General features: G+C 33.1%; 2 protein-coding genes across 3 annotated transcripts; one reads left to right on the top strand and one right to left on the bottom strand.

The window, feature by feature from the left end:
- Nucleotides 1-803: 803 nt before the first annotated feature.
- On the bottom strand, nucleotides 804-5624 carry LOC110412454 (Outer membrane OMP85 family protein). 2 transcript variants are annotated; one of them, XM_021422985.1, is made up of 11 exons: nucleotides 5417-5624; nucleotides 5228-5294; nucleotides 5071-5106; nucleotides 4598-4742; nucleotides 4267-4425; nucleotides 4102-4172; nucleotides 3970-4024; nucleotides 3736-3851; nucleotides 3163-3310; nucleotides 2283-2352; nucleotides 804-1468 (listed from the first exon to the last, which is right to left on the bottom strand). In XM_021422985.1, exons 1-11 carry the CDS (start codon nucleotides 5448-5450, stop codon nucleotides 1311-1313), a joined length of 1059 nt encoding a protein of 352 aa, XP_021278660.1. In that variant the 5' UTR covers nucleotides 5451-5624; the 3' UTR covers nucleotides 804-1310. The 2 variants fall into 2 exon arrangements, with proteins under 2 accessions (XP_021278660.1, XP_021278659.1); XM_021422984.1 differs by having other exon boundaries at nucleotides 805-1468; nucleotides 3946-4024.
- A 3292-nt stretch (nucleotides 5625-8916) lies between these two features.
- Nucleotides 8917-14142, top strand: LOC110412800 (GTPase LSG1-2-like). The gene is made up of 7 exons (XM_021423424.2): nucleotides 8917-9318; nucleotides 9978-10079; nucleotides 10156-10242; nucleotides 10771-10864; nucleotides 11630-11686; nucleotides 12323-12402; nucleotides 12493-14142. Exons 1-7 carry the CDS (start codon nucleotides 9095-9097, stop codon nucleotides 13622-13624), a joined length of 1776 nt encoding a protein of 591 aa, XP_021279099.1. The 5' UTR covers nucleotides 8917-9094; the 3' UTR covers nucleotides 13625-14142.
- The last annotated feature ends 6753 nt before the right edge of the window (nucleotides 14143-20895 follow it).

Consider the following 20895-nt stretch of genomic DNA (forward strand, 5'->3'; position numbering starts at 1 on the left):
AGAATTGCAAATTCTTGGCTGGTTTTTGCTGAACTCAAGGTTCTCTGTTGCTTAATTTAAAGACATAGTTCTTGTCACTCTATTGTCTATACATTTAGTCATTTGAGCCAAGTATACTTAAATGAATGAGCTGAATGATGTAAATAGAGGCTTAAAATTCAGGAAAACTTTGCTGCAACTTTCTGATGGTTGATAGACAGAAGGCAGACTGGTTCACTAACCATAAGTTATTCCTAAAGCTTTGAGAACCAAAAGGCTAAAACTTTGGTTGGCCGCAAATGACATTCAGTTGTGACTAGTCATGGTTATGGAAGTCTCAGGGTGTCTTCATTGTAGGCAAGATGCAGCAGAACTCAAACTAAATAGTAGTCTTTCTTTGCTCTTTTTGTAAAGGTATTCGGGGAGGGATTGGCTCTATGCTAAGTTGTAACTACAACAATCAAGCTTAACAGAGCTGAAGAGACATCGAAGTATTCCTTGAAAGAATGAATCTTACATTGAACGATACAGACACGCGCACGCCTTGCACCCAATCTCCCCTGTTAGTGGTTCGTAATTAAAATCTGTAGCGTAACATCATCTCCTCTTCCAGTCAAAATGCCCTATAGAATCCCAAAACTAAGCTTTTAGAGCAGCTCAGCAGTTTCTGGTAGCTTTAAAAGTTTTGCTTAGTTGATAACTTTTGCTTTTGTTTTTTTATTATTTTTTGTTTTTTGCTTTTTAGTTTTAATTAAAAAATAAAATATAAATGATAAAAATATCAATAAACAGAACCTAACTAATTTGGATCAAATGACCTCCACTAATGTCAACAAGAGAGCAAGCTTGTTGTGTTGAAACCAGCTTCTTTTTCTTGGTCTGAAAATTGACCAACCTCTACTAGAATAAGTATTTGTACCGAAAAATTTTCAACGTCTGAAGCCTCTGCTCCCCTTGTTTCCACCATCTAAACCCTCTACTTTAAGAATGAATGACATTATTAATTGCTCCTAAAGAAATTGCAAGACATGTCTCTACTCTATAATTTTGCAAGTACAATGCTTGCAAATGGGAAAGGGGAAAAACCTTGGTTACATGCAGCTCCAAGTATATTCATGAAATGGCAATCTCATTGCTGATTGAAGACAATCAATATGCCGGACTCTGCGCCACCCACAACCCTTTAGACGTCAGAGGCCACCCAATACCACCCTCAGTCCCTCACCCAACCCTTTCCCATTCTTTCCCCCATTTTCTCCCTTAAATTGATCTTTTTCCATAACAATGAAATGGGAAGATCAAGAATTTGGCGGCGAGCATGCTTAAGCCATTCAAGAAGCAAGGTTTGTGATGCCAAAGTATAGTGTCTTCTGATGAAAGGCATTGATGGCATAATCAACCTGGAAATGACCAATTGGAGACTTGAAGCGAAGACCATATCCAAGTCCAACTCCAGATCCTGGTTTGCCCTGTCTCAATGCTGGATTTCCTGAAACTCAAAAATTAAACCGGTCATGAGAAGATGAATTCTTGAAGGGCAGTTTTGCTTCAATACCTAGTGAATTAGTGATATGGGTTCCATAGTATAAAGTACTATAAAAAGATGATGTAAAAACTCTCATTCTTGTGTACAAGAAGTACAACTAATCAATTCCTTTCTTGGATATCTTCCATTGCATGGCACTTTCAAGGCTGTATACACTTAAATATTTTTGTAAAAAAAATATACTGGCAACGGTATTGTTACTTGTTCCCGCAATCACAAGAAGTTTAAGGAGAGTAGCAATTAAAGGATACAAGCTAAGTTAATGCATCTAAGGCATGCCAGAAGCAATTGGATGCTACAGGATAATTGTTTATGATGCAGGTTTCAAAGTACCAGCCAAAAGGAAGGATGGAGAAATAAAAGACTGGGATGCTTTAGCCACAAGGTAAAATATTCAAAATCTGATACATCAATACCAGAACCTGACATCTAAAATTAACTACCATCCTAAAATTACAGAATAAACCATTATTCAAGTGAAGAAGATACTGCAGGCACCTGGCCCAGCTTCCTGGTAGGAATTTCTGGCTGGGCACAGTTGTATGATAAAAACTAAAAAGAAGCAGATGTTCATAAGTGTAGAAAGCAAAATCATGCTGTTTTAAACTTGCGATACACAATGCAACTAGTTGAGAATTAACAAAAGGTCAGAAACAAGGTTTAGTGAAAACTAGAAGCATAAGATTTGGTTATCATTAAGATACAACTTTGTCAGCAAATTTTAAGGATCATAAGCAAGTAGATGAATGAGACTCACCAGGTACAAGCCGACCAGAGCCCAAATCAGTTCCACAGTCCAGGAAAAGAGAGCCTTCCAACATCTTGCTCTGAATGGAGCAAAAAATAATCTAGGGTCATGTCATACTTCTAGTTCATTACATCTATAGAATAAGTCAGACACATGCAATGCCAATCAAAATTTTCATTCACAAATTTTTAAATAGAATGAACAAAATTAAGTCCAGAACTAAACAACACTTTGAGACTTTTTGGAGCCTTGATAAATATAATCTAATTCAAATTAAAGTACTTCCATATTATTTATATATAAACCATTAAGTACGTCAACTTAAGCATGTATAGGACTTTAATGAAAATTGTGTTTTTCTATGTTTTACTTTAATTTAATGACAAGCTCATTATTCCACATTTTAAGATAAAAGTCAGGTTATGTAAGAGATTAAAATTCCAGGAATGATAGTCAGTGTAACTGGTGACTGCATGTATTTTGTTATTCAGTTTTTGATTTGGTTTGGTTTCCAAGAAACAAAATAAATATTTAGTCCAGTTTAAGCATAAAAATATAAAAAATCTGTCCAGTTTTAAACCAACCCAATCTTTTTAATCATACAAACCGAACATAGAAAAACTGCCTGCTACATGTGTGCTCAAGCATGGACACAAACATAGAAGGAGAAAGCACACCCCAAAATAATTTACATTAAACCATCAATCTGACATAAATGAACTCTCTTGATCCAACAGCTATCTTGTGAAGTTAAGAAATTTCAAATGCTACATGTAGCACTGTTGCAGTTAAACATACCCATTAAACAGCTACCAGAGATAATAGATGTAAATACCAAATACATTCTTAGAACAAATGCCCTCTATATAATAATAAAGCAATTACATACCAAAGGAAATGTCAGTTCACTATTAGCAACCAAACATGATCTTCCAGATCCAACAGCACCTTCACCATACCCTCGCACACTACCAAGACCACCAATTGCAAAAGCTTGATAAGGAGCCATATCTCCTACAATTGAACCACCTGTCAGGCTGTCAGAGGAAAAAGTAAGAGTGAAGCAAATTTAAAAATGATATAACACCTGATCTAGTTATCTACTCTAGAGCATGATTCATGTACTCCTCAAAGTCAAGATAGAAATTCCTATAATTTTTCTAATTTCAAATCAATGCTTTCTATTTAATACATGTCAGCTTCTTTTCTTCTCTGTAGTATTATTATCTCTAGTTCTGATATATTGCAAAACAAACCTCTCTTAAAGCATCTCTTATGCTTCCAATCACAGCGGATTACAAACTTACAAACTATTCACATATTTCTTGCTTCATACCTTCATGTTACCAATTTCTGCTTACTGTTAGCCACCCTTAAATAATCAAGTTTATCACCTCTATGAACCACCGGAGGGGGGGAGAAAGGGAAAAGAAAAAGGAAAAAAAGCTACAGCATAACTTGCCTTGTCAAGAGAAAGGCTGGTCCAAGTTTGATGCCCTTCGTTGCAACACATTTGAAACGGTTGAAGATTAACCACTTGGATAGAACTGGAATCCCTTGTTCTATTTGCATAGTAAACTGAAATGAAAAGAAACATCCGGTTAGTGCCCTTATTCAAGACATATGCATGTAAATTTCACTTAGCATGTTGCAGTAAAAATGAATAGATTACACGAGAAAAACTGCGATCATTTGCCTTTGCATATTGTGATTCTTGCTTCAAGACTACCATACTGTCATGGGCATTGCCACTGCACAAGAATTAAATTATGGTCAACAATCAGTTATACATATTGTTTGGAATTTAAAAAGAATACAGGATCTTTACCTGCAAGTGACAGGAAATCCATCAAGGTCCCTGGTAATGGAGCGTCCGTCATCATTCAACAGGCGAACATTCTGTGAGGTGCACATTCAATAACAGTTACATTCCCTTCCAAGAAACTGATTGTAAGGTACTAATGACTATGAATGTAACAAGCTTTGACCTAACCTCAAATTTGATACTAGTTGTGCTGCTCCATTTGGAACTTGCGGGTTCGTTTAGATCCAATCCAACTGATAATCGAGACAAATTCACACCTCCACTCCCTGAACGAGAGAAATTGTCCACAGGTATACCATGGACTCCAATCTCAGGTGAAAGTGAGTGCTGTGCCAAATGATTATAAATAAGAACTAGATCCACATTCCAACTTTACAATTGGGTTTTGCTAAATAAAATTAACAGCAACCTAACTATGATGTAAACTGTACCCTTTATTTCTTTCCCATCCACAAAAGGCCATGATAATAACAACTAAATCACAATATTGATGACATACCTGCATGACGAAACATTGTTGAGCAACCCATTGAGGTCGAGGCCTCCGATAAGCTACCAAGATATTCGAATCATATAACCCCTTATCCCACGATACATCAAGCTTCTCACTCCCACCAAATAAATTTGGGTGTTTGATGCAAAGACTGCAACAAAAACATTGAAACAGGTGTTGGACTAATCCCCGAAATCTAAATTCAATTGCCACCCAACTCAAGAAACCAAGGAAACTATCTATCCAACTCCAAATACTTTTGGTGCACCAATTTGCTATACCAGAAGATGTATAGAGAAAATAACAAAATCATACCAACAAATATTTAAGTCAGTATCTAAAACTCAGAAATTCTAATCATATATCCTTTACCCGCAATTCGTCACCAACCAAAGATGGCATCTTTAATAGAAAGAGAAAACCTAGTACCAAATTATCAAAATAAAAAAAGAGTGGAGAAGAAACTAAACTGAAACTACCTGCCGATTACTTGGGAAAGAGGACTGCCAGGGTTCCTGTTAGATAAAGAAAGTGAAAACAAGTTAAATAATTACTGAAACCCATTAACTAAAATCCCATTAAGAAGAAAAATAAAGGGTGAAAGAGCAATGAAAAATTAAAGCATGAAGTAAGAACCTCAAAGAAGGAAGCATCATAGAAGCACAAAGCTTGTGGGTGAAATCGACATTAACATCAATCTTGGCTGTTCATTACAAATTAAAAGATTGGAAAGCATTATCATTTCCATTAAGAATAAAGCAACAAATGTGGCAGCCACTGTAACCAGAAAAAAAAATAGAACAAAAAATAAAACAAAAGACTGACCTTTGCCTGCATGGATGCTCTTCTGAGCCCCCATAGAGTTGGAGAAGAAAAAACCATTAAGCAAACGAAATGGGTTGGATAAATGGGTGAGTTGGTCAGTTAGACAAAGATTGCATTTTGCACGAAATGACAATTATGCAAAACAGCCAAGACAGAAAAGAAGCGCCTTGTGTTTTGAGTGATGTTTTTCTTTGGTGAAGGGGAAGGAAGCTCAACCCAACCCAACCCAACCCAAGTTTCAAGTTTGTTATCTCCTTTGCTTCTTCTTTGGTCTTACTTGCACGTGGGCCACTGTTTATCTTCTTTTTTTTTCCCCTTTTATCCATAGCTTTTTCCCTTGGGGCTTTTTTTTTCTTCCATTTTTACTACAAAATTCCAATAAAATAGCCATGACTGACCTGGATTACTTTCAATAAGCTACTACCCTACAGGGAGTAGTAAATGTAATCCAATTATTATATTTGTGCCCTTGGAACCAATCTCTAAGTTAATACCAACAAAAAAAGGGGTAAGATTTAGGTAAAATTTTCCAAGTCAAATGAGTGAGGTTTTTTTATTAAGTTCCATTAAAGAAAATTAAATTTAAAAATCCGAATCAATAAATTAAAAAAATTTATTACAAAAATAAAACATATAAAATTTCAATTTTAATAGGCTTGGCAAGAAATTAGAGACTTGAAATTCTCATCAACTGATTACCTTTATAGACAAGTAGCAATTAGACTAATTTAACTTCTGAAGTGATCTACAACAAAGTAATGGAAGTAACAACATTGTAATTTACACAATTTCTGTAATGCATGCCAATGTGGCGTCAATGGAAGAGCTACCAATTGTCACTTATGCAAAGATGGTTTGCTTCCATTCTCAACTCCAATGAACAATTTCATGAACAAAAAAAATGACAATGATACTAGTAAAGCAAAGAGGTCAATGTGGCTTTCAATATCCACATGATGAATTTGATATTAAGTATCCCTGGTCAAATTGTACCTATATAGCCATGTCCAAATCCAGGTAAACCAACAAGTAAATGGAAAACACAAAACAGAAACAAATTAATCCCTAAGCAGTAAGTAAGAAACTCAAACTTGTATTAACCTATCTCTCTGTGTTTGGATTGCTAGCCAATCCAGGCTCATGATCTCTCCTTCCTTTCTATGGCTTCTGTGCTCCCTCCTGCAAAGAATCCCTATTTCTCAGCTTTGTGTTTATATAAATTTGAGTTCTGACTTCACCCAATCGATGTTCCGTTGGAACTCTCTGAGTTCCTCTTCAGATTCCGAAAGCAGCTTTTCAAATAAAGCAGATTCACCTTCCTTTATCAATCGAGTATAGGACAGACCTGCAGTAACCAGCACTGACCTCAGAAGCAAGATTATTTTATGAGCTTGATCCATCCTATCATTTAATTTCAATTTTTCATATAATCTTTCCTTGTCACTTCCAAATACTGTTGCCATTCTTATCACCAGTCCATCTAGCTTTAACCCTTCGGGATTTTCCATCATGTAAATGATCTTATAGACTGAAATGGGTACCGTCCCAAAGTAGATTTCCATCATATGTTTCAGCTTAGACTTCAAGTCTTGGAAAATGGTCTCTTCTTCTTCATTACCTGAAAACATATAGTAAATTTCATACATGAGGTCAACAAAGACAGATTCAATGTGGAAAATCCAATTCCTTATCACTCTCAGAAATCTTATTCTCATATTCACAGTCACAAGATCTAAACCATCTTCAGAATCTGAAGCTTTTGGAGAAACATTCAGATCAAGTTCCTCCTTTATGTATATTTTCTTCTTCAACTCCTCAAAGGTTTGTTTCAGTTTCTTGACTCTAAGCCATTTCAACTCCCCTGCATCTTTTTCTTGCAATTCACCATCGTCATCAAGCACTATTTGACTCTCATCTTCAAAAAATAGACACTCACTTTTGAGCAGCCTCCTATGCCCTAGAGATGTGTCTATCTCCATTGCTACATCCCATGGAAACCCATACAATTGAATAGCAACATCATACAAGCTAAATTCTCCACTTTCTAATTTTCTCTTTAGCCCTTCACTCGTCTCTTGTCCATCTTCTTCAGTAAAAGCAAGATTTCCAAGATCCTTGGTTTTATTCTCTTTAGAACTCTCTTCAATCCCACTACATTTTGGCACTATATTGTAATCCGTCATCAACTCAATGACCCTCTCATTCAATTCATCCCCTCTTTTCTTTAACTCTTCAAGACCTTCAGCTAAACTTACCAACTCATTTTCTCCTTTGGTTCCAATCACTCTAAGAACCTCATCTTGCAACTGAGAAAGATCAAAGTTGTGACTATTACCATCACCGGTTTGATAGAATGGTGTCAGCAACTGATAAAAATCCTCCTTTAAATCTTCTTGATTTGCCTTGAGTTCTGCTGCTGCCTCTGCCAAGATATTAAGCACTTTGGTACTCCTGTCTTGGCTTACTTGGTCAAGATATTGGTCAGTCATGGAGAGAGTTTGATTGAGTTGGTTAACTATTTGGCGAATGTCTTTGTCTTCGGTAGCCATTGATGATCAAAGAAAAAAGAAATGAGATCAACAATAACAAGAAAGAAATCTTGGCATAACGAGAGGGAGATAAGAGGATAGAGTTTTGGCGCGCAAATGTGGGTTGGGGGTTAGGTAATTCAGTTAGATATAGGGAAGTTATTGGATTCTATCATGTGAAGGTAATGTTTAATTAGATAACAGTGAAGGTTCTTGAATTTCTTTTGTCAATAATTTGATATTCTATTTAGATAAAAAAAATATTTATTCGGTATTTCAATTTTATTAATTAATTAAAATTAAAATTTAGAATTTATAATAAAAGATGTCTTTGAATTACAATTTAGAAATATATTAAATGATATTGTGTTTTTTTTTGTCAATTCAAAGCTTCACACACATTCATATTTTTATATATACTACATATAAATACTTCTTTGATCTATTTTTTAAATAATTATTATATGTTCAAATGATAATCAAGTTCTTTTTTTTTTTATCTAATTGGACCTTCTTAGTGTTTTTCACGTAAAGCTGTTCTAAAAGTGCTATTAAGAGAAGCTAAGATAATGTTAAGCAAATTTAATGTATAAATATTGTAAGAAGTAAAAGATTGTTTGATAATATTTTAACCTAATTTTAATAATTAAAGATTAAAACTAAGCCAAATCATATGCTTTAAAATGGAAAAAAATAAAATAAAATATTTTTGAATAATTGAATATAAACATAAAATCAAGATAAAATGTTAAACAAAATTAAAAAGAAAGAGTTGAATTTAAAAAAATTTCTTTATAATAATATTATGAATTATTAGTGATTGATATGGTCGGTCAAACAGTGGCTGATGTAAGTAAGACTTTGGTTGGATGACGCTAATGACAATGTCTTTAAGTAGGCGGTCTAGGCTGGGCCGCTCGGCCCTTTAACAAATGAAATTTAAAGACCGGAAAAAGAAAATAGAAAGGAAAAACGTAAACGCCATTTGCTCTTTTCTTGCTTTTTCTCAGCTCCACAGCCTCCAACATAAAAGCAACACAAATCAAACCCTCCCCATTCACCGCCAATTGAAAACCCAACTCAACCTTCTCAAGTCTTCTTTTTTTTTTTTTCTCTGGGCATTGGTTTATCTGAATTTGAATAAAAAGAGATGGGGAAGAATGAGAAGACAGGCCTAGGGAGAGCCCTCATGAAGCATCATAATTCAATGATACAACAATCCAAAGAGAAAGGGAGGTTTTATAAGAGCCAGCATAAGAAGGTTTTGGAATCTGTGACAGAAGTTAGCGACATCGATGCCGTCATCGAGCAGGCTGAGGAAGCTGACCAACTCTTCTCTATCCAGCACCCCACCCCTAACCTCCTTATAAATTTGTAAGCTTTAGATTAGTCTTTTATTATTATTATTTGGTTTAATGGTAGTTGTAAAAGATGACCCTGTTTTATTAAGTTGGTGAAAGTTTGGATTTTTTATGTGGAGATTGTCTGTTAGGGTAATTGGTTGATTTTGTTTTTGAGTTTCATTTGTTTCTCATTGGGCCGAATTTTTTTTTTTTTCTGATGTTGGTTAGTCTTACAGCTTGGACTTTGATTGTAATAGTATTTTTAGTGAGATGCATGCCTAATGGTATGTATGATGCAAGGATTTTCAGATTTGACTTTGTTGTTAATTTCTTTAGCTAAGGTTACCAGAATAATGTGCTTTTAATCAGAAGCTATATTACTTTGTCTTTGAAGAGTTCATTGAGTCCCATTAGTCCTCCTCCCTCCCTTTGTAATAAAAGGATTAAACTTGATGTGTAGGCATAAGGAGATGGTTGCAGATAAGTGCCCAACTCATTCTTAAGTTGAATGTGTTGATATTAGTTCTTTCTCATATCTTTAGTTTGCCACTTTTTTCTTTTTAGAGCTTTTTGTTTATAGTGAGTGATTCTTGATCCTTTTTTCTTTATGATTTATAGATTCAAGCCTATACAACTAATCTTTAATTTTTGATATCAGTGGTTTATCTGATGCCTGTTGTTTGTGACTAGGGACACAAGCTCAAGCACCAGTGGTATGACACCTGAAGAAATGAGAGAGCAACAGAAGAAAGAGGAGGCACTGCATGCTAGTAGTCTCCGAGTTCCACGCAGGCATGTCTTATTGTTTTACCAAAAACCAAGTTTCATATGTATGATTAGAATCTGAAGATTTTTTCTATTCATATAGGCCATCATGGAATTCTGGAATGTCTGTTGAAGAGCTAGATGCCAACGAGAAACAAGCTTTCTTAGTTTGGCGCCGGAGCTTGGCAAGGTTAGGCTATAACTTATTTGAACATTTTCTTCTTTTGAATCACTTAAAAGAGGTCAATGACAAATTATGTAATCAAGACTGTCAAAAGTAGTATTTAATTGCACAAGGATGGCTTGATCAATATTGTCAAGGATACATCCTGGGTTACATCCAAATTAAGCCTTCAACCAGGTCCAGAAAAAGTAAAGAGCAACTTTACCAGCTATAACAAACCTAGAAAAAACTTGAAATCAATTTGTCTCCATCTCTAAATGATTTGATGTTGTATATGTAAAGTTAGTAATTACAGGTATTGTTCAAAACTGGCTTAAAGGTCCTTGCCCCTCTACCTGTTTTGTTGTTGATAGCGTGCAAGTCATGTCTGAAGAGAAGCATTCTTTGAATAAGCTTGTTCACATAGACGAAAATTTTATGATAGGAATGATTCTTCATGCTTTATATTTTATCTTTGCAAATGGAAGCATCTAGGGACTTTGCTTAATATGTTTCCATGCACTTTGTGTTCTCATGCCTTTGTATTTATTGTAGACTTGAGGAGAATGAGAAGCTTGTTCTCACTCCATTTGAGAAGAACTTGGATATCTGGAGGCAGCTTTGGCGGGTTGTTGAACGCAGTGATTTGGTATGATCTTTGTCTCTTGTAATGTAGAAATTTCATATTTTTTTATATGAAAGGTAAATATCTTTCTACATTATATATATTGTTACATATATGATTGACCTGAAGAAATTGTAGTTGATTCATTTTCTTAAAGCAGTGTTCTCTAAGGCATGAGGTAGAATCAAAATGGAGGGCCAGAGGTGCTAGATGCCAAAAAATTAAAAAAAGCAAGCAAGCTTGCCTATGTGAAGCAATGCACTAATTTTCAAAAATAGTACACACATTAATGTTTGTTAACATAAAAGATCAAGCATTCTCAATTATCATATACTTTCACCCTAGTTCTTATCTGCAACAAGAAGTCACAGCTGGATAATATCACCCTTATTTAGTTCTTGTAAAAAGACAAGTATGGCAAATTAAGAAAACAAAATGACACTTAAGCCAAGGGTCCCTTGTAAAAATATGTGCATAGGCACGAGATGTATGTGCCTGGATAAAGGGAATGGGGTGAGAGGTGAAGGGAAGAAAGGAGGGGGAGGCACAGACGAAAGGAAGGAGGGGGTTGGGATGCCTGTCTAGACTTACTAATTTAATTTTGATTTATTATTAAGTGGGAAAAGATTTACACTTGTTTGAAGCAAATATATGAATCAAAAGCATGTGATTCTGAGGGTTTTTCCTCTCTTCATTTTTCCTAATTCAGTCATTCTTTTCTTTCTTGTGTTCTTTGTGCTTTTTCCATGCTATTACATGCATCTTAGTAATCACATTGTGTTCTTTCAGCTTGTGATGGTTGTTGATGCAAGGGACCCTCTGTTTTATCGTTGTCCTGATCTTGAGGTAATATAGTATTTCTCTTGTCCAGAATATGTTGCTCTTTAAATATGCTAAAGCAGCTTCAGATAGGTAGAGCTTCTGCTTATTTGTGACATCTTGCGACTAATCAATTAGCATTCTGAGACCAATGGAATTATTTGTTAAAACGATGAGGTGGGAAGGAATTTTATAGTAGTGTATCACGCACTCCTACAGATGCTAGAATGATAACTTGATAACAACTCTCTTCAAATTTTGATTGTTAAAAATTTAAGTTCTGCTTAATACAAATACTCTTGTTTATCTTCATGTGCAAAATTGGGTTTCCATTATTGGAGAGCATTTTGCATTAATTCCATTGAATATTGTGAAGCAAATTGTGGAAAGACCATCTTCAGTGGCACCTTTTCGATGTCCAATAAGGAAAGAAATTAAGGTCAATTGAAATTATACCCATTTTAATTCTACTTGAGAAACAAATGTAGAATAGTGATCATTTATCTAGAAAAAGGTTTTAGAATGGTGATCATATTGTTTGTTGTCCATTCTCATACTTCTCCTTTTTTATATATTTATTTTTTTATTTTCATATTACTTAATTGGATGGTGATTACCTGTGTTGCTGACAAATTTGTTTCAAACCAATTTTTTAAAATGTAGGCATATGCAAGAGAGATCGATGAGCATAAGAGAACATTGCTTCTTGTAAACAAGGCAGATCTTCTGCCAGTTTCTGTCAGGTTAGTATCGATTCTTACATGTCTGGTCTGCCATGGATCGATTCAAGTTTTTCAACCTCTTACAATCATTATTGCTTCTGTTCTTTGTAGGGAAAAATGGGCAAAATTTTTTTGCTCTCATAAGATTCTCTTTCTGTTCTGGTCTGCTAAAGCTGCTTCTGCTGCATTAGAAGGAAAAATGCTCATTGACCCATGGAAGACTCAAAATAGCATGCAAAAGAGTGATGATCCCGACACAAAAATATATGGGAGGGATGAGCTCTTGTTCCGCTTACAGTCTGAGGCAGAAGAAATAGTCAAAATGAGGAAATCAGGCTCTGGTACCTCCATATCATCCAATATTCAATCTCCTAGTTGCAATGCTGAAGGAACTTCAGCACCAAAGAATGTAGTGGTGGGATTTGTGGGGTATCCTAATGTTGGCAAAAGCTCCACCATAAATGCTTTGCTAGGCCAGAAACGTACTGGTGTCACCTCCACCCCAGGGAAGACAAAGCATTTCCAGACATTAATAATTTCTGATGAGCTGACTCTATGTGATTGTCCTGGATTGGTGTTTCCATCTTTCTCAAGCTCAAGATATGAGATGATTGCTTCAGGGGTGTTGCCAATTGACCGGATGACAGAGCACAGGGAGGCTGTGCAAGTTGTTGCTAATCGAGTCCAAAGGCACATTATCGAGGATGTATACAAAATTAATTTACCAAAACCTAAGCCATATGAATCACAGTCTCGGCCTCCTCAGGCCTCAGAATTTTTGAGAGCTTATTGTGCTTCACGTGGGTATGTTGCCTCTAGTGGACTACCAGACGAAACTAGAGCAGCCCGCCAAATTTTGAAGGATTACATTGATGGAAAGCTGCCTCACTATGAAATACCACCTGGTATGGCCGATGAAGGTGGTGTGGAAGATGATGGGAAACCAACCTTGTCTGAAGTTCGCAATTCAGATGCATCTGATGTTGAAGATTCTTTGGAAGATGGAAGTGAAACTACACCTGTGCTAAAGCATGTGCTGGATGATCTTAGTTCCTTTGACCTGGCCAATGGACTTGCTTCCAAGAAGGCAGCAGTTAAGAAGTCAAATGCATCCCATAAGCACCACAAGAAGCCCCAGAGGAAGAAGGATCGGTCATGGAGAGTTGGGAACGATGATGATGATGGAATGCCAGTGGTCCGAATCTTCCAGAAGCCAGTGAATTCGGGTCTGCTTAAGGGTTAATGAAGCATCAACTGAACAAACAAGTACTAGGATAAACCAGTGCCTTTTCTTGCTGGGCTGAATGCTTCTCCTGCGGACACTCCATGGGAGGAAATTGATTAGTTGGCTGCTGGTTTAGATACCCCTTCGTCCCTACAAAGATGACTAAGGGGAAGAGAGATGAATATATACATGCAGCTTATCCGCGCTTATGGTTGGAATGCAGTTTTGTTGCGTTGCAGAATACGTCTCCCTATGGGGGCTAAACAGAAAGTAGATCCCTCCCTTGGTGTATATCTTATTGTTGCTCTCCTTCCTTTTTTTTTTTTTTCCTCATCTTATTTGTTTTGAATATTTTGATGGAAAACAACCTGCTACTTCTCCAGTTGAGTATTTGGAATGTAATTGAGCCTGAGCCTGAGACTGAGTAGAAGTTCAAGGTTCAAACTCCAACTTACTAGAAAATGTATTCAAATTATTCTATTCTGGCTTAATTATCAAATTAAAATCAAATCTAACCTCAAATCTGAGTATTTGTATATGGTACACTGTTAGGCTTGGGGTGGAAGTGGCATTTTTGAGGCAAAATTATTAAAAGAAGGTATGTGATGGGATGGGATGGGACACCTGATAGCCCACCCATGAGGTGAATCAGTATTATATCAAAGGTGAAGTCCGAGGTTGCCAGGTTTAAAGCAAGTTAGTCCATTTACTTTTAGGCCCACTATAATTTTCATGCCACAGCTCATTGAGGTCGGCTGCAAAGTGACCGATCCAACCAATTAGCTGACAGTTTGTTGTTTGCAGGTAAAAAATGCCAAAAAGTTTATAAATTATATGTAAAAATAGTAGAATAAGAAAAATTGACATGTCCATGAAAAGCTTTGTCAAATTCAGTTCCCAATCTTTTGAGTGACAAGTATGGTATGGTATAATATACATATATCAATATATATATATATATATATATATATATAGAGAGAGAGAGAGAGAGAGAGAGAGGGGCTTCACAAGTGCAAGTATGGTATGGACCATTAAATCCTGTCAACGTCTTCAAAAGCTCTATCGTTCCATGAGTGTCCCTTTTCAAGAATTAATTCCAAGTACATGAACCTCTCAACTTATGCAAATTTATCCACAGGAAAGTGACATGATGGACAAACAAGTGAATATATAGAATCTCTCTTCTCTTATTCTTATTTTATGATTTTTTGTTTGCATTTCCAAAAAGTAATTTCTTCAATTCTCTTCGGTTGGATTACTTGTACCTTCTTTGTTCTTTTTTTTTTTTTGGGAAAAAAAATAATAAGACTCCTCAATTAGTAGGTCCATCAGAACCAACACCAAACAAAAAAACATGTTACTTTATATGTAAAAAAAAATGACCGGTTTTCCATATATAGCTACTTCATTATTGGAATATTTCATTTTCAAATAAAAAAAATTAGGAAATTTTTGTATCTATAACTTAAGTATTTTTTCTTCGACACTTAAAATCCATTGATAGTGATATTGACCATATCTCATAACTATCGTATATTTAAGATTATTGTTAACGTATACTAAAATCATAGTCATACTCATTTGATAATACAAGGAATTAAGTATAGATAGAATAGATAGTGAGCGATATGTTGACTAGGTCCAGCTATCATCCAAGAAATTTCAAACATATGACATACCTAGTAATTACAATTAAATGTAATTAGTTGGATTGCTCCATTTATAACCCATCTATTCAGATAATTAGGGATTGGATTAATTTTTTAGGAAGGATTTGGAATGTCTTTTAATGTACTGAAAAGTTAATGTTTGCTTTTTTTAACCATATCATATATTGGAGTACCCATTAATAAGGGTACACTAATAAAATAAATCAAAGAGTATAGTTAAGACTCGAGATAAGTTAAATTGTTTGGTACCTACCAAAAACAGAAGAAGCAATATGCTGTCTATTGTTTTGGCATTTGGCTTTTAATGTCTATATCAAAAAATAGCATTTCGAAATTTTTGATTTATTAATTAGTACATAATTTTTTATTTAAAAAGGAAAATTTTAATTATTTTCTCTCAATTAAAAAAATTATATATATAATATATGCAATGTGCCATATTTGGTGTCTCATTTTATCACCTTTTCATTGAATTTGTGGGTCATTTGACATTGGATTGATGTTTTTTCGTTTCCTCTTATGCTCCAAAGAGAAAAAAACATGTGTCTTGTCCAATTGTAATAACAATTCCCTCCCATTAACTTTCCTATTCCATTTTTAATTCCTGACATAAAACTTACTTGAATCTAGTCCTACGTATGTTCCTTATACCTTATCTTGTCTGGGAACTTCATTTTTCTTTTCAAAAAAAAAAAATCCTTATGAGGTGTTGAGAGAGAAAAAAAAAAGAATTTTTTTTTCTATTTTTTTAAAAAATATTAATATTTAATTTTTATTTTTATCTTTAATTTTACTTTACTATTGAGCTGACAACATTTGGTGAGCTGACAATATATAAGAATCATATATTGTCAATGCATCAAATATAAATTTTGTGTCCTCTCCTCTCCTTTTTTTTTTTCTTTTTTTTTAATGAAAATGAATTAACATTAAGATCTCACAGAATATAAATCAGAAAGTAAAACCTCACTAATTCTCTTACAAAAAAGTATATATTTTTATGAAATTAGGAGCAACTATCATTATACTACCTTTTTTACTAGGAGATAAAGTTTGGCCAAAATTTTCTAGAGCCTTTTGTTGGGTATGTTATGCCACTCTTGTTCATATGACATGTTCCTATCACAATTACTAATCCTTGACATGACAGTTTGCCCCCCTGCCCTACAAACCAAACTATATTCAAAAGGAATTTCATTTCATTTTTCAAAAAAAAAATTCCTTTCAGAATGTCTAAATAAAAATAATTTTATGATTTTTTTATAATTAAATGTAAACTCTTATATATTTCACCCATGAAATGTCTCTTTATTGAACCATCGTGACAGACCTTTTATTATTAAAGACATAGGGTTTCGCGATATAAATGATTATAAAAGAAATAAATATAATTAGTGTTTAATCAAGTATAGATCAAGATTTGTTATAGCACTACCTTGACTTTATCATTTAAGTATGTACTTTGTTTCCCATTAAAATTCCCCTTTGCTTAGGTCTGGCAATGATATGTATAAACATATGCCAACAAGGTGAGGACACAAGTCCGATCTGGCACGTGGCGCTGTCCATCTGGCACTTCGAATCGGATCCATCCGCCTCACCTGGACACTTATCAAATCCTCCCGGCCGTACCCTAGGTACTAATCTTCCTCCTCTCATTGGCTAATCCCAAAAGTAGCAGCAGCAATTTTAACCTTTCACGATCTTTTCTCTATCAGCGAGGAATTGGCTTAATCACAAAAAAAATCTGCAAATACAATTCTCTGATTAATATGAATAAAATGCATAAAATTTTATTTTTAAATTTATATTATTTATAAAAGCATTGTCACATTTATTTTTTTTAATTTGGAATAATTTAATATAAACTTCAATAAAATGGCTCTTATTGATGGTATTTCATTAACATTAATTTTAAATAAATACACGAATTTCATAAAATGTAATACCATGTTACCTTAATTTTAGAGATAGAATAATTTATATAATCTTAAATTTTATTTTATTGTAAAAAACTTGATTTCATGTTTATTCATCAGAAAGACACGTAAAAAAAAAAACATACGGTTACATGTTACCGGTAGTTATTAAACAAATAAAAGGTAACTGTACGACAAAGACTGAATAATAAGTGCAATGCACGTATTTTATTGTTGTATATATTATTAATAGTATTATAATAGAATAGTGGGAATAAATACAATATCTAGCGAAAGACAGCTCTCACCCCATATGTATTTGTCAGGCCGGGTGGATGCTTTTCCCACGCGCTTTTTCCTTGGTGGGACTTTGGGCGTGGAACTGCTTTTGGGTGGCTTCCGGGGCCACTTGGTGGGCGGGGTAACTTCAGAACAAACAAAAGCAAGCTAAGAGTATTAAATGCCATTTTTGCATATAATGAACGAGGAGGATAAAACTTGGGTAAAAGAATTAAGAAATTATGTCATGGAAGGAAAAATTGAATTTGTAATCGGTAATTCCTTTCATGAATCAATAATTATCTAAATGATTACTGAAGAAAATTTTTTCATTAATCATTGGTTGGCCAAATCTTTGCATAATGTTATAATGAAATACATACACTAATTAATATTAACCTTTTTACATTTTTATTTGATCAAAAGGCCTATCCAGTCTCTGGATTCTCTCGTTTTGTTTAATTTAGTCTTTATATCCAAAATCAAAATAATTTAATTCCTTAATTTTAATTTTTTTTTTCGATTTAGTTTTTCTTTCTAACCGTATTCAATTTTACTGTTAAAAAAGATGACATCAACAATGACATTAGACGATGATATTAGTGTTGACTTGTTACATTTTGATAACATGACGTTGAGATGATGACATGACATGTCATGCAATGTCAACATGATCATGTGACAATATCACGTGACACTAATATGATGGCGTGGTCATGCTAACATAACATTGATAGACTGACATCTTAGTGCCATATGATAGATCAAAAAAAATTTCAAAATAAAAAATTCTGTCATGTCATAGGAACTAAATTGAATAAAAATATATAATATATTGACTAAATTAAACAAAATTGAGATATTGAGGGACTAAATTGATAAAAATATTTAAAAATATAAATACTTAAGTAGATTATTGATATACTTATTAATAAGTCAAATATTTAAGTGTAAAAGGTTTATGGTGTTAATATATATATGTATATATTTTCTTACATGTTTATTTAATTCTAAAATATTTATATTAATTTATCTTTTTTTACAAAAATTAAGTTTGAATTATCTTTTTATAAAATTTCATACTTAAAGTCAAATTTAGATGAATAACTTGCATTACATTATAATAAAATAATATAAAATAACTAAATAAATTTTTTTTCTTCTATTTATAATAGTATAAAAATTTGAAATGTATTTAACTTAGTTTTTAACCTGAGGTGAACTTAAATTAATAAAATAGGTTAATTTATAAGAAACTTTGAGTAAATTTAAATAAAAGGTAAATCGGGTAAGAGTTGAATAATTTTAAAAGAATAGGTATTTATAAATTATGAAAGTTGTAACTAAATCAACTTATTTTACTAATTTGAGTTCACCTCAAGTTAAAAACTAAGTTAAATAAATTTTAAATTTTTATACTATTATAAATAGAAAAAAAAGAATTTATTTAGTTATTTTATATTATTTTATTATAACATAATGCAAGTTATTCATCTAAATTTGATTTTAGGTATGAAATTTTTTCAAATTTTTTTTATAGAAAGAGAATTCAAATTTAATTTTTGTAAGAAAAGATAAATTAATGTACATATTCTAGAATCAAATAATCAAATAAGAAAATATTTATATATATTTTTTAACACCATACATTTTTTACACTTAAATATTTAGCTTATTAATAAATATGTCAATAATCTATTTAAAGATTTGTAATTTTTTATTTTTTTTTCAATTTAGTACCTCAACACCTTAATTTTGTTTAATTTAATCCTTATACTATATATTTTTATCCAATTTAATCCCTATGACGTGGTAGAATTTTTTATTTTAAAATTTTTTTTGATATGTCACATGCTATGAACTTATTTGTAGTTTCCATTAAAGAGGTTTGTTATTTCTTTTCCCATTTGTTCCAAATTCATGTTGTTCGACTCCATAATATTTTGCAAGTTGTAAAGGCATGGCGTTATTTTGGTGATTACGTTAAGAAAAGCCATAGTCAGGTTTTGATGCCTATCTTCATATGTTGGTTTTTGTGGATTGAAAAGGAATCGTGCAGAACATGAAAACCTTGGTATGAACCCTCATCGAATCAAATCAAGAATAATGAAGATATTAACACAATTGCATATCAAGGAAACTTAATGCAAAAAATGGCAGTGAAAGGGTGATGTTCAATTAGCCAAATTATGGAAACTTTCTTTCCTAATCAAAGCATTTAAACCCCCTCAGATTATTAAATGGTTGAAACTTGCACTCAATGAACTCATATTGAATGTTGAGGGAAGCAGCAAGGATAACTCTCAAAGGGCAAAAAATGGAGGAGTTGTGTGAGATAATACAGGTAACCTTGTATTTGGTTTGTCAAAAAACTTTAGTCAAAATTCAATCCATGCCGAACTCCTAGCACTTCTAAGGGGTCTGCGCTTGTGTAGAGATTATAATATACATTGGTTATGGATTGAAATGGATGCTAAGGTGATTGTGCTTTTATGAGGTCTAGTTTAAAAAACTTCTCTTTTAGATTTTCTCATATTTATTGAAAGGGTAACCAAGTTGCAAACTTTTTGTTAAATAGAGGTTATCTTCAGCAAAGCTTGCAAGTATTCAACATTACAGAAGGTGAATTGCCAAGTATTCTTAGACTTGATAGATTAAATTTACCTTATGCTAGATTTAAAAATGTGTAAGGAAGTAGTATTTCTAATTTATTTCTTGCTTTTAATTCTCTTAATTTTCGAGTCTTCATTTTCAATATGTAAAGAAAGTAGTAATTGCTCTAAGATTCTTCATGTTTTAGTTCATGTACTTTTAGAGGTAAGGTATATGTTTCCCTCCCTGATGTACTTGGTAATTGGAATTAATTAAACTTATACAGGGTGGCTGCCCTTGAGAGCTTTTTCCAACCATTAAAAAAAAAGTTCTTATATTTTTATTTTGAATTAAATAAATTCGTATGACTAAATAGATTAATTAATTTTGTTGGTCAAAACGATGCTTGTCATTTTTAAAATCATGTGACGTTAATGTAGTCTATTGACATATTATAATAAATGATGATATGACATGTTACTATTACTTGATACTGTGATCATATGATAATTTCATTGTTTATGTCAATGTCATATTATGTGGTTATAAAATTTATAAATTTCATTTTGAGTAAAGATAGATAGTTAACAATTAATTATAAATATTTATTTGATGCAAAATTAAATTATAAAGACTTGATTGAACACAATAAACTTACATGTACATAAAGATTTTTTTTGAATATTATTAAATAGTTTAGGGATTTTTTTTAAATTATTATGCCTGAAAGCTTTATATCACTACTTTTATTTTAAAGTATTTTACATAAAAATCCTTAAACATTTAGGTAATTCAAATTTTATGTGAATCATCATTTGCTATTGGGTAA

Source organism: Theobroma umbraticum, unplaced genomic scaffold (genome assembly GCF_002168275.2).
Source record: "Theobroma umbraticum cultivar Fairchild unplaced genomic scaffold, ASM216827v3 scaffold_95.0, whole genome shotgun sequence".
Taxonomy (NCBI): Eukaryota; Viridiplantae; Streptophyta; class Magnoliopsida; order Malvales; family Malvaceae; genus Theobroma; species Theobroma umbraticum.

What these genes read in the sequence shown, in the direction of transcription:
- LOC110412454 (XM_021422984.1), bottom strand. Translation starts at nt 5,450, where the DNA reads ATGGGGGCTCAGAAGAGCATCCATGCAGGCAAAG. An exon ending in ATGATGCTTCCTTCTTTGAG is followed by an intron (nt 5,107 to 5,227) that starts GTTCTTACTTCA and finishes TTTATCTAACAG; the next exon opens with GAACCCTGGCAGTCCTCTTT. An exon ending in GTGAACTGACATTTCCTTTG is followed by an intron (nt 2,353 to 3,162) that starts GTATGTAATTGC and finishes TGCTCCATTCAG; the next exon opens with AGCAAGATGTTGGAAGGCTC.
- LOC110412800 (XM_021423424.2), top strand. Translation starts at nt 9,095, where the DNA reads ATGGGGAAGAATGAGAAGACAGGCCTAGGGAGAGCCCTCATGAAGCAT. An exon ending in TTGTTGAACGCAGTGATTTG is followed by an intron (nt 10,865 to 11,629) that starts GTATGATCTTTG and finishes GTGTTCTTTCAG; the next exon opens with CTTGTGATGGTTGTTGATGC. An exon ending in ATCGTTGTCCTGATCTTGAG is followed by an intron (nt 11,687 to 12,322) that starts GTAATATAGTAT and finishes TTTAAAATGTAG; the next exon opens with GCATATGCAAGAGAGATCGA.